The sequence below is a fragment of the Lissotriton helveticus genome, chromosome 6 (assembly GCF_964261635.1).
Source record: "Lissotriton helveticus chromosome 6, aLisHel1.1, whole genome shotgun sequence".
Classification (NCBI taxonomy): domain Eukaryota; kingdom Metazoa; phylum Chordata; class Amphibia; order Caudata; family Salamandridae; genus Lissotriton; species Lissotriton helveticus.
Window position 1 is genome coordinate 238,656,224 of NC_136067.1, and position 14,043 is coordinate 238,670,266.

At 44.3% G+C, this 14,043-nt stretch overlaps 1 protein-coding gene across 3 annotated transcripts in view; it reads right to left on the reverse strand.

Annotated features, from left to right (window-relative positions):
- The window catches only part of LOC144762473 (adhesion G protein-coupled receptor F5-like), a 1,325,307-nt gene that overhangs the window by 493,985 nt on the left and 817,279 nt on the right, over positions 1-14,043 (reverse strand). For all 3 annotated transcript variants that reach the window (XM_078647685.1, XM_078647687.1, XM_078647686.1), the window contains one exon: positions 4,487-4,684. In XM_078647685.1, the coding sequence (XP_078503811.1) occupies positions 4,487-4,684 (198 nt within the window). The remainder of the gene's footprint in view (positions 1-4,486; positions 4,685-14,043) is intronic.

Below are 14,043 nucleotides of genomic sequence, written 5' to 3' on the forward strand. Positions count from 1 at the left end.
CCACCTCGGTGTCATATTCGACCCCTAAGTATTTATGGAGCACTCAACCAGTACTAAAGTAAAAACACACTACAACAGAAATCCTACATCAATTATAAAAATAAATAAAATTGTAATAAATAATTTGACACGTAAATGTTTCATTCAATCAGTAGAAACGGAGTCATGAATAACTAATAAATCAAAAGTACCCTCTAAAAATTCAAAGTGCCAGCCACAGGCATTTTGTCTGGCAAGACTCAGGCAAAGTCAAATGTTCTGGTCGACCACAATTGAGTGTGGTTCAGATACACAAGGTGGATTGGGCCCAGTCTTGACTTGCCTTCGGAAGTGGAATAAATTTAAAATAAATATTCTTGAGAAGGTAAAGTACAGTGGAAGACACTTTGTCATTGGGGAACTGCTGGACGAGGTTACAGTTAAGATCTCTCTGTTCGAACTTTGTCACTTTTTTTTAAGTCGAAAATCCTCAGCAGGACGAAGCTGCAGGCTGTAGCCAACGAGGGCTCCACAAGGCCAGATACCCCTTCCGAGAGATATTGCTGCAGAAAAAAATGTGGTGGGAGCTACAGCAAAGTCAGGTCAACAAGCAATGCCCCTCAGGCGGGTCGGTAAGGATGTAGGCCCTGATATTCAGTTGGTTCTCAGCCAATGTTTTGGTGAAAAACATTTTAAGCCCCACCTTTTAAGGTTAGGCTTATACATCACATTTAGCACCTTTTACAAGGGTCTAGGAATTGTTTGGGACCCCTTGGATGGATGAGTAATCACTTCAGGCAGGGCCCAGATGTGGGTTCAAGTTATTTGGAGCTTGTTGTGCCTCTATAGCTCGGAACAGGAGGTCAGCCAACCAGTGCTTCGTAATCTTGGTTCAAGCAGAAAGACAAACCTCAAGCAGCTGGGGAGTCCTCTGTAGCTTCTTTAAAGACGTTCATGAGCCCTATTATAACTGTTGTTTCTAAAAGAGGAAGAAAAGCCCCTTTTTACACCAAGGATATGGCCTTTATTCTCTGAGGAGTTTGATAAATGGTAAAACTAGCGGTTTAATCTTTATGTAAGACCATTGGTGGAGATGGCTGAGAAATCTGGCTTATCCATGTTTTCCTATGCAGATGATTCTCAAATTATTTTCTCCCTATCTTCACATAACACAACTACCCCCTCTACTCTAAAAACTGCCCTAAGCAATACAGCATCATGGATGCAAAAGAATGTTCTGAAATTAAATGGAGAGAAAACGGAGGGTACTGGTGTTGGGAAAACAGAAAGACCTCTGGAACCAGCAACATTGGGCGTGCAAAATGGGTGATCTTCCATCCCCCTCACCACAAGTCCTTAATTTAGGCATCATAATTGATGATGCACTTAGTATGCATCCCCAATCAGTCAAAGTCGCAGCAATCTGCTTCACCATCATTAAATGGCTGTGGAAAATTTGTGGGATGCTACCAGAAGCGACCAGAAAAACCGTAGTCAATGCCTTAATTACATCAAAACAACAACCGAGATGCCAATACTGATAAAAATTCAAAACACTTTAATGATTGGAGCACGGATCGTCAAACAATGCAACCATAAGCTCATCAATAGCTTTTATTTCAATAATACAAATTAATCTTTTGTTTTCATATATCAAAAAAGGGAACATACTAATACATACAACACCAAAATAATCTATCAAACTGTATGAAAATGTAATAACACATCATACTTCAATCTACTTACACACCACTTGCAATCAAACTCTCTCATTCTATCCACCCTCATTCAATCAATGTGATTTTTAGATATATGAAAACAAAAGATTAATTTGTATTATTGAAATAAAAGCTATTGATGAGCTTATGGTTGCATTGTTTGACGATCTTTATGCAAATCATTAAAGTGTTTTGAATTTTTATCAGTATTGGCATCTCGGTTGTTGTTTTGGTTTAGAGGACTCAGCCTTACTGATTAGAGTCACGCCTGTTACTGTTATATAATTAATTACATCAAGGCTTGACTGCGGAAATGTGCTCTATGTGGGATCAAACAAATCGGTAACTCACTGACTACAGATGGCCCAAAATGCCGCAGTTAGACTTCTATGTGGAGTCCTTAGGACCATCCCCATCTCGACTTATCGACGCAAACTACATTGGCTGAAAATCGAGTGTCGAATACATTTCAAGGCGCTTAACTATATGCACAAAATTAAATCCCGTAGTGCTCCCAGCTACCTGCTGGCCCTGGCCAAGCCATACCTTCCTTCTCGCAATCTTCGATCAGCCACCCAAGGAAGGTCTGTTGTCCCGAAATTCAAATTAGCCCGGATGGGCGGCAAATCCTTCTCACACCTAGGCCCCTCACTTTGGAATTCTCTTCCCACTGCTCTTCGTAATGAGACAAACTATATCAATTTTCGCAAGTCGCTAAAAACCTGGCTGTTCGATAAATAGAATGCTTTCTGTCTATCACACCTTGACCTGCTTCTGCGCCGGGAAACCCTTTTTGGGTAGCTGTCGTGCATTATAAATTTAAAAACTAAACTAAACTAATCATTCTTCTAGTTGCTCCCAAACCTGAAAGCAGAATAATTAATATTTAAATCTATACTGTAGATTCCTCCTACGACAGCCAGGTCTTCCCACAGTAAAAATAGATCTTGGGGATTTCTCACTGCAGTGACAAGGTAATATAACATTTCTATACGTCTCACGTTTAAATACCATGCACCCTACCTTGTGGGGTACAATAACTACGTAGGGGTGACTTATTAATATTTAAATAGGTTTTCCATTGCCAAAAGGGTCATTTTGACAGGTCAGGCTTCAGGGTCAAACTGCAGCAATCAGGCAGTAGGCTTAAAGCCATATTATCCTTAGTCACACTAGTGGATGACACAATACATGCTGCAATACCGAAATTAACTTTTCATTCCATGAGATGTATTTCTGCAATATATACTATAGTATAGGAAAGTTGAACATGCCAATCATGGATTAGCTAAGGGATTAACGCAGTACCATGTAAACTATGTCGGGGACCATTCGGCCGTGCAGAGTTGGCTTACAGCCTGGCCTTATGGCCAACTAAAATACATTATGCCTCTAAATACTAATCAATCATATCTACACTCACATTTTTAACATGCTGGTTTTATGCTTGCATTAACATCACCATTATCATTTACAGCAGACTTCTCTTCAAGAGCTCTTTTTTCCATCAAAATAGGGTTCAGGAGTGTTTCACTGTTGTCTTTAATACAAATGATAAGTAACTCTGTGATGAGGTGGGGGTTGATTACTAGGAAGTTAACTCACTGTTGCTGGTGTTGGAAGTACGCTTCACTCTGGATGTCAGAATGTTGTACTGAAATTGATGAGGGAGGTATGTGAGAACTAATGGAAAATGTGACCTAATTTGTGCTTTATAGAGCACTAACCATAATTTTCATGACAAAAAGAACTCTTCTAATTTTCTTCATTTCCAAAGGAAATGGTTTAGGTTGTACAGCTTCATGTGTGCAGCACTTTTGTTGTTATAAATACAGAATGTTAGCACTCTAGTTGTAAACATATGTGTTACATTACTCTGGTGGTGGTAGCACCAGATCAGTTATAGTTAGCTGAGACTACACAAGTGTTTGCTATAGTTCACCTGGAAACCTGCTACACATGCACTATTCCAGAAATTCTTCTAAAAATCTTTTCCAATTCAAGACAATGCGGAGGAGTTTCTACATGAGAACATATTTCTACCCAGAAAGAAACTCTTTCCACTTCATTGCGTCAGTTCTGGATTGGGGCCTGTAGCTAGAAAGAGTGTTACTTCTACCTGTGACTTGAGTAAATGCCTCAGTTCCAGCAATATAATTGGGCAGAAAACCCTTGAATCTGTAGGTGTTCCAAACCACCAACAACAGGACCCTTGATTACTATTTCGTCATGCACAAAATTACGTACCATTAAATGTAACTGCCTTTGCGAGTACATGTTTACCTTTTTTAAACAATCTTTCACTCCTAAAATCGAGCCATTTGTAGAAATAATGGTACCTCCATGTGCAAAAGAGTTTGAGAATCAGCTTTATTCAGTATTTAGGCCTGGGAAATACTGTTGCTCAATGATCTCCTTCGGTTATATTAGGGTATTTTAGACTAGGGAACTCCCAGTTTGTTGAATCTTCTGTTGACCCATCTGTTTGTATTTTAAATGGTTCATTTCCCCAGGTGACCCTCACTCACTGATTATATTGTGGAACTGCTTTTTGCTGCCTCTGTCTTACCTTAGGTTTCTGGCTTGGTGAGGTACAATATACTTTCAAATTTTTGGTACATTCCTCCTAGTATACCTCATATGCATAGTCAAAAGTTGTCCAAATTGTGAGCCAGATAAGTGACATCAGGTGTTCTGGCAAGTAATTTTGTTTATTACAAGCAAGGTTTTGAAGCTTAGTTTAGGGCCATATTGCAAGAAAAGGCAGAACATAATTAGTTTCTACTCACCTTCCCAAGACTGGCGCACAATTGGAATATAAAGAGTTGCATTGTTGTTTTTGTAGTATGCTTGAAGGTCAGGCGAACCTCCAGCCTTGCTCACCATTTGCCATGTCATGCTATCACTCGATGGTACATCACTACTACACTCAAGGTTCAAAGTATCCGATGCTGACATAGTTGTGGTGCCTGTTATTGTCACCGTTGCTGCAAAAAACGAAAAATATCTTCAATTATGCTTAAAATCAGCCCATATGATGTCATGGTTCAAGAGATAATGTGAAACCTAATTAGGTGTGATTCTCTTTGTGTGATACGTAAACAAGTGAAATGTTGGTATTAACTCATATAATGAAATATATTTAGAAATGAAAGGTAGAACAAGCATGCCACAGAACTTGACACCTACTCCAAAGTCGGACTCTAGATGCTGGTTTTCCCCATACATGCAGGTACAGCTTTAAGAACTCTTTTGTGTCAGTGGTGTAGGACTTAACTGAGAATTAAGAGCAGGTTGGGGATTGTTCTGGTATGGGTGTTTGTCATCACAAACTCAACAGCACCATAATGGTTTTACTAAATTCTGGGAAGTTTGGTATCAAACTCCTCAGTCCATTAAACCCATACTGAAAACCAAGATAGGAGAAGAGGTGTGCCCACCTTTGCCAACCTCACCCCCTAGTGAAGGAGGCGAGGCAAAGCACAACTCTCAGTCCCTGCCATCTTGAAGATGGGGGGACCCAGCCAACCAGAGAGAGGCTTATGCCCCCTCCCACTGGAAGGTGCCATAATAGAGGGTGCACCCACCCCAGAGAAGGGACTCATTGGTCCCGACCTGTACCTACCTGAAACGCCCCCTAAATTTTGTATTTAGGGGGAACCGCAAACCTAGCCTCGTCAGACAAGCAAGAAGAAGAAGGACTGAAGAGTCTGGCTGTCGGAGGAAGAAGATGAGGACACCAAGTGCCTTGGTCCCAGCCCAACTGGCCTGGCCCGCCCTCACCTGCTCCAGTGGAAACCCAGCATGTCCTGAAGCCAGCAGCCCCCCAGAACCCAAAGGACCTGCCCTGCCTTCTCTGCGAAGAATGTGTCTCCTGTGAGCAGCTGACTCGCTCAAGATCCAGACTCTGGCACTGGCCAATACCACAAGGAGGCCCCCCAGCGAGAACCCCACCTGAGACAGGTGATCCCTGAACTGCCTCAAGCCTCTATCTGGAGGGTCCCCCCAATTGTGTCCAGGCATCCCCCTACATGCCAACTTACCTCTCCAACTGGTGGTTGCATCCATGAAGTCTCCTTGTCCGAGCCTGCAGTCTTTTTCCTGACCAGAGATCTCCTGTGAAAAACAACAGGGCACCCGACACCAAATCAGCACCCTGCACCCAGCCGCCCCTGTGCCGCTGTGGGTGCACCTGTGTGCTAACTCTGATCCCTCTTTGCCTTAAGCTTAACCCTAGGGAGCTTTGCTCGTCAACCCCCTGGCTTGCCCGAGAGCAGCCAGCAACCAATGGCCCCTATCTCTATAGATTAACATGGGAGCTCAGCACTCTGCACCAGGCTGCCCTAGTGCTGCTGAGAGTGCTCTTTGAGTGTATCCTTGACCCTAGGGAACCCTTGTTCAAATCCCAGAAACTCAACCTTCAAGACGATTGCTTACCTGCAAACGGATAACCACATTTTTCTCCATAGGACTGCACTGACTATTTTCCTCTGAAAAAGTTTTAAGTGTTGAGTTGTGTTGATGGAAACCTAAGCAACTGTGTTCTAATGCAAAAGTGTTTTACTTACCTTTGTCTAGGAAATGTCCCAGTGAGATATCTAGGCATTCAACACTGAGTAGTAAAGTAATTACAAAGTAATCACATGTATCAACTGTCTTTAAATGTTTTACAAACCTGTACCAAAGTGACTTTCATCCAGATTGCATATTCTGATAAGCCTGTTTTGAAAAATAACAAAGTTAATTACCTATACCAAGTCCTGCTTTGATAAAATCTACCTAAAGAAATCTTTTTGATACAAACAATTGGTCTGAGTGTGTGAAATCATTTCTTGTCTGACTGTGTACAATAAATGTTTACCACTACCCTCTGATAAAGCCTTACTGTGTGCCCACAATACCACAAACAGAGAGTATGGTATTATCTACGTTTAACTCTGAAAGCCTTTGGGTATCCAATGGACTCTGAGTACCCTATACCTTACTTTGGTATAGTATATACAGAGTCAGCTTCCTACATATACGCCTCTGGCATTAACAGGTTATATTTTCTGATTTTTGTAATTAACAAAAAAAGTATGTTATGTTGATCCCATGCTCTCACTTTTTGTATTTGAGACAAAATCTATGTATAAATGGATGGCTATCTCAGAAAGAGTCGATTATGCATTTCAAGACAAAGTGGAGATGGCGTATGACTGCCTATATAATGAAAGCATGCTCCTTCTACTTAATTAGTCTCTCACTAGTCACTATAAGAATACAAGAGGAATAGTAATTAATACAGATTCTGAAAACTAGCCAGCCCATTACCAGGATTACTAAACATTATATATTACTCAACAGTATATTTAACAGCAGTCATGGCTGCAACTGTTTTAATACTTCCTGCTTGGGCACAACCAAATAGCATTTTTCCAAAGCATGGTCAAACTATGATTCTTATGAGGTCTAAATGTTTTAGGAAATTCATAAGGGTCAGGTTTGAAATATTTTAGCTGAAAGTTACTTTTTAAGTTGGTTAAAAAGAAAGGTTTTATTCAAAAGAGTGTTGAGTGCAACCATTAACATCTCCTTTTATATTAGCGTGCCAGCGGGCGTGCCTAAGGCAAACCCGTCTGCCCCCGTTCACGCCTGGACCGTGCCCAGCACCAGAACCCCTGGTCCCCGCGAACGCCACGATGCCCGTCTCCGCTACAACTCCAGCACCCTCCACGCACTCAATGCCGGACGATCACGCACCTGCTACCTGGCCGCCCCGAAGCGCACCCAAGGACCCTTCTCCTGCTGGAACTGCAGCCTCACCAGCATCTGGCTCACCAAACCTCCTACCAAAGAACCCAACTACCTCAGAGGCATCCTCCTCAATACCCGCTCCACACGCAAACACGCCGTTGAACTCTAGGACCTACTCGACTCCAACACTCCAGACGTCACCTTCCTGAAGGAGACCTGGCTGAACCCCTCCTCGGCACCCGACATCGCCATAGCCATCCCAGAAGGCTATAAAATCACCCGCAAGTACCGCACCAATGGAGTAGGTGGAGGAATCGCCATCGTCCACACCGACATCGTCAAACACCAACGACACCCTCAGCACTGCCAAACACCTGCACTTCCAGATTTGCACCGATCCCAACACCACCCTCATGTGGAAAATGACTAAAATTAGGTATACATAAGCGGCGTTCATTTATGTTCACCACAGCCACTGTTGAAAGTAAAGTGAAAATTGCGAAACAGTGGCCACGCCATCTTGTCCCTTTTAGGCCCCATCATGCACGTAAGTGGCAGCCATTTTTTGTGCCATGGCCTCTCTGCCCACTGCCAATAGCCTGCGCGTCTCTCCCCCTCACTCCCCGGCCTCGCAAGCATTCCCCCGCGCCCCGACAGCCCCCGGTCTCTCCTGCTTGGGCCATAAACGCACCTCTAACGCGACCCGGGCTCCGAGCCACATCCCGTGCTGAACCCCCTCGCTCTTTCATCTCATTCATAGAACAGGCCCTTTTGATAACCTCTTCCTTCCTGCCCGATTGTCCGGCCTGATCCCAGGCCATCACCTAGCCCAACAAATGCAGTTTATTGCCCCCTACAGTAGGACCTCGCCTCACATCAAAGGAGCGGTGATTAATCAATGCCTTCACACCCCTAGATCCGATCGATCGCCCGCATTCCTGTTCCTAGCGGAATGTCCAGCTGCGCGATAGCCATCATGCTGAGATTTGGGTGGGGACCTCTACTGTAGATATGTGTGAGAACGGGCCTGAACCGGGGATTCCAAAGATGCCTTTTTGTACTTCAAAGCAATACCACGGATGTCATAAATGTAATAAAGTCATAAACTTGTGTATAAGAGGCCAGGCCTCAGGGATGCGGTTAGAGCATCTCGAGAAGATACCCTGTTGTCTGATTTGACGTGTTCTGCTCCGTCGGAATAAACTCCTGTTTCCTGCCTTCCTATCTCCAGCGCCTGCCTCTTTGTTTGGTAATAATGAATGGTATGAGAGGCGGCTATCGCCGGGCAAACACTGAAGGTTCTTGGTCGACATCGGCCCTGCCTTTTCACAATTGGCGTCCCAAACATGGGGCCCATCACTGACACGTGGATCCAGTGAGAGAGGTCCCAACGACAGAGTGAATGACTGCAACGATCGGGAAGTGCACCTGCCCGATAGACCCTCGTCTGGCAGCCGATCATCCGAACTTCACCGGTTCTGAGCAGACCTCTCTCGAGTGATCTACGGTCCTGACTGGGAACCATCAGGAGTTCCACAGCAATTACGGAGAATAGAGGACAATCAGGCGCTGGAAGCGGAAGACGAGAAACTGTCCATGCGGTCCAGGTAAGGTCGTGTAACACGACAAATTGCGAATTGATTGTTTGATTGTTTGAAAATACTAGTATTACTCATTTGATTGTTTCTGAGAGATTCTCTGTCTGCAAACAGGGAAGAATAGGACTATTCTCTCTTTGCAGATAGTGAAGGGTAGGTAACGCAGGCCTTTGCCCCCGTTGTAATCCGTCGTGCCTGCTTCCCTCTCCATTTGATTGATTGTTATTCAAGCATTTACTGTTTTGGAATTGGTTCTCTTTGGATCATTCTCTATTTGCAAACAAGCACAGAGTCGCAATACTCTGTTTAGTCTTTGCAGATAGTGAAGGATAGGTAACGCAGGCTTTTGCCCCCGTTGTAATCCGTCGTGCCTATTTTTATCCCTCATTTGATTGATTGTTTGTCCGAACATTGACTGTTTGGAATTAGTTCTCTCTTTGGGTATTCCCTATTTGCGAATACTGTAGAATAGAAATATTCTGCCTCCGCAAAGTAGTGAAGGATAGGTAGTGCAGACTTTTGTCCCCATTGTAACCCATCATGCCTATCTTCTCCCCACTGGTCAGTAGTTGGTTCATCCCGGACCGTTTATTAGAGGTAGATCACCCGGCTCCACCGGAGGGCACCCCTAATAAAAAGGACATGTACATAAAATACGGATTAGCCGCTGTATCTTTGCAACGAACTATGACATAAAAATCGCTAGGAAAAACAAAAAGAATCTAGCAAAATCAGTAGGCCACTGATGGGATCTTTTTGACCCCGCTAAAATAGAAACATTAGGAACAACCCCTCATGAGAAATATGAAACTAGTGAGAGGAGCCGAGCTCGACGCCATGATGGCCGCAAGACAGCTCGGCTCCGCCGCCCACCCCGCCCAAATGACGACAAACCCTATACAAATACTATAAATATATACAACACTCCATCAAAGTAATATGTTAAAACGTCTTATTATACAAATATTTACATGGCAGCCGGCTGCAACATCAATCCCAATGCATTCGCCGTCTGCTTGACGCTGTTCCTGTCCCTCCTTCCTTAAAGTAGCAATGTTGGGCTACTTTGGGCTACTTTTTAGTTGGCTTTGGGCTATAGAAAGTCTACAAAAGCCATCAGCCGGCGAGGTAGCATCGGTGGCGGCCTGGGGTGGAGGACCGTTGTGCGAATAGGCCGGAGGCAACACCACGCGCCGAGGCCCGTCCCCAGATCGTCCAGAGGTGGTGTCCAGCAAGTTGTGTGCGGGGGATGCCTTGCTGATGGCTCTCCTCACCCCCCCCCCTTTTTGTTGCCTGGCCCGGCTAGCTCAATCGATCGAGCATGAGACTCTTAAACTCAGGGTCGTGGGTCCGGCCATTTTGTATGCCTTCGCCAGGAGATGGCGTGGGGCGCCCGCGGAGAGGCCTCCTCCCCCTCCAGGTGGAGGTTCCTCTCCAGCACCAAGATTGCCATTAGCGTTCCACTCAATGGGCCCCCACGGTTGACTGGCCGGGGGACCCGCTCCGGTGGCTGTGGTGAAGGACAGCTGCGGGAGGGGGGGGACTCTCAAGATGGCGGCCGGCTCCCTGGATTTGGGCCTGGTCCACTAAGATGGCTCTGGGCTACCATGGAACTCGGATGCTTGCCTGCTCGGGCATGAGCCCCACTCTTGAAGACGTTCTTTTAGCTTTAGAGATTCTACGGAAATCGTTGGCCCTCCACCCCCGCGGACTTCCGGTGGGAGCGACCGCCACTGTTGCTCGACCATCCCCGTTCATGTGCCTCTGCTCCAGGTAACCGCCGCCTTACCCTCATCTGGTGCCGTGAGGGAGGATGATTCAGTGCATCGACGGAGGGATACGCCTGCTGTCCCGCTCTCTGGAGTGGCCACAACGTTGTCACAAGATGGTGGTGCTCTCATGCTGACGCCAGCTTTTGTCCGAATTACTAAGAGACACTGTAGACTGCCAACTCGATCAGCTCCGGTGGGACCTCAGCGTGACCCAGTAGGGAAGATTTTGCCTTCCTCACCTTTAAGTCGCGGTTCATGCCGCCTGTCCTTTCTGCTGGCGTTAACGGAATTTTTTTGAACTGCCGAAAGGGGTTCTGGTCCGACCACTAGTTATTGGAGGCATTTGGACTATACTCTGGACCCGCCCGGCCTCAGTATAGGCGGGACTTGCAACTCCTTATGACGTTCTAGTTGCTTAAGCCTTGATGTTATGGGATATGTATGCGGTCTTTGTGCACACGGCGGGCGGGGAAGGGTACTGACTGGGCATGCGGACAACCCTATTGATGTGGTTTTTAGTCATTATTGATTATTGTATTATTATAGCTTCGAAGTAATGTTACTCATGATACTCGCCCATGGTGTACGTATGGACGATTTTATTGTAACTGATCCTGTTATACTTCCAACTATAAAATAAACCTTCACTGGTCCTGCAACCGTTAGTCGCGTTTAGTTTTTCAATTAAATGGCTCGTCCTTTACTTACTTCTATACTACAGTGTAATGTCTCCTTACCTCATGCGTTTCCCGTCTGCTCCGTGACTGGCCTACATGGTTGGAGGCCCGTATTTGAATGCTGACATCTTCACAAATAAAGTTTTTTTAAATATGTGGAACTAGCCTCATAACAGTCACTTATATTGGTAGGTTCTCGAATAAAGGCTACTATCCTCAAATAAATAAAGGGCAAGTAAAATGAAGCAATTTTGGTTATGAAAAATTAGAAAGACATGGTACACAGAAATAATGCGAAAAGAATAGTCAGGATCTGTCGTATTTTACATTCCTGCAGCATAAGCAATAGGTAAAGATCCTGATATTTAGATATATCTATGAATAGGACAGTAGACCAGTTCCTCTGGGCTTCAATGCCGAGATGCAAGGTACTGCATCCCAAAGAGATAAGTCAGGTACGTGGTAGGTAAAAACATTTTCGTGTCTATGCGCGCTGATGTGCTTTGAACGCTGCCCCCCTCCCTCTTTTCTTTTTCTGCAGGTTAATATCGGAATTTCAGCTGAAGTATGGAGAAGACCTAAAACGCACCGTGTTCCACGCAAAAAGAAAAAAAAAATAGCCCTGTGAGATGGTACATTGTATACAGGAGCTATCCCTGGGAGCGTGAAAAAAATTGTATGGTATGAATGTGCGCATGGGCCCTGATTTGTGTCGTATGAATGCTTATGTGTGGCGCACGTCTGGGTTGACAAAAAGAATGCTTTTTGTATGACAGAGGTGTTGATCGAACGGTTAATGGGATAGGAAAATTAAGCCCGAACATGGTACCTGCATGTGAAAGACGAATAAAAATATAGCACATTCCCTAATTAGAGACGACTCTCTCTCTGGAGCTAGTAAATTGGAGAGTGGCCTACACCAGAAACTTGAAGGGTTATTGCAGTACAACGAACCCGACCCCAACCGATATCCCAAATATATATCCAAAATGACGCGCACCAGTGAGTCAACTTATGTGCTGACTAAATAAGAGAAGTTAAGAGTACCCCGGGTCGGGGTTCATCCAAAATCCCCCTCAGCCCAGAAATTAGGGATGTTGTCATGTTTTAGATTTACCTCTTCTTCTTCCATCCTCATAGAAAAATCGGAATTGTCCCATTATCATCATCATTTGCTAGATGTTGGAAGACCCCACAGTGAGTATAAGCACGACTGGACTGGTGTCCGACCAAATAAAAGGAGTAAAGTATTTTTGAAACGAGGTTACCAACAAAAATTGTCTACTATTAGGAAGGAAGGAGAACAAAGAGCTCGACCCCCAATTGAATTAATTGGAATACTGAGAATACGCAACGCGCATTAAAAAGTCCTTTTGCCCAAAATAGCTCTGTGTTTTGTCTTAGGTTTTCGTACTTGATGTATGTACTGTCGCGCCCTATCTGGTATTCATGTGTACGTAAACTAGGAATTTATGTTTTCCCTCAGCTTGTGTTTTTACACGTAAAACTGACCCGTACTGTTCTATATGTGTGTGCACTGAATAGCCTATTATTATACACGTTTTCCCTCTCTCTCTCTCTCTTTATGTTGTACGTGTACTAATAGCCTATTTGGTGCGCACGACGCTCTCTCCCTCTGAGGGCTCCCTTGCTCCCTCTTGAATAAATGACGACACTGTACCTCGCCGGTACAGGTATAATTGGCTTTAGACACGACAGTGTTTGAACAAATTGACAGAAACAAAACGATCGTATTTTTGCCATATTACTACCTCTCCTTTCTGTAAAATGATGGAACTTAATTGGCTGAGAAAGAAAGGACAGGTAAGACGACTGATGTCCCCTAATCTGACCCTTAAAAGGGAACTATATGTCAGTGGCTTTTGTTTTAGTGCTTTAGTAACACCACCCTCATCATTCGGATTACCACCGCCCATTGCACAAAAGTAGAATGTCCGAAACGTCCCCGTTTTTCCAGAATGGTCCCAGTTCTGTACCAGCCGTCCCAGAAAATCTTAAAGACTGTAGCTGATGACCTTGTTTTTAAAGATAAATCGTCTAAAACTGATAAAGGTTAGCCGTTGCTGTCAGAAAAGAAAAAAATGCTTAACGTATGTCCTACCCTGGAAAAAGTAGCTGTAAGCCCATGATAATAGCACTGCACACTTTTTATAAATTAGCAGACCTTGAAGAAAAATATAGCTCAACAGGATTTGTTTTAGAAAAACACGAGTCTCTACTGGAGGAGCTGGTTTGAATTCAATAAACCATGTAATTTTTTAGATATCAGACTTCTTGCCACGTTCGCAAATATAACAGGAATAAACACCAGACAGACATGATGTTTGAAAATAGAAAAATGCTTGCCGACCTGCACCACAGCAATGATGCATGAGTTAACAGCATACACTGATGTAAGGATTACTAAGCATCCACCCTATCGTGACCAATAAACGTTTCCCCAACTACTGGGGTTGGGAGAGAAATTAAAGTGTGTAAACGTCTTCCCCTGCCAGTTCTCTAAGACTTGTTTTTTTTGTACTCATTTAAAGATAACGTGCAG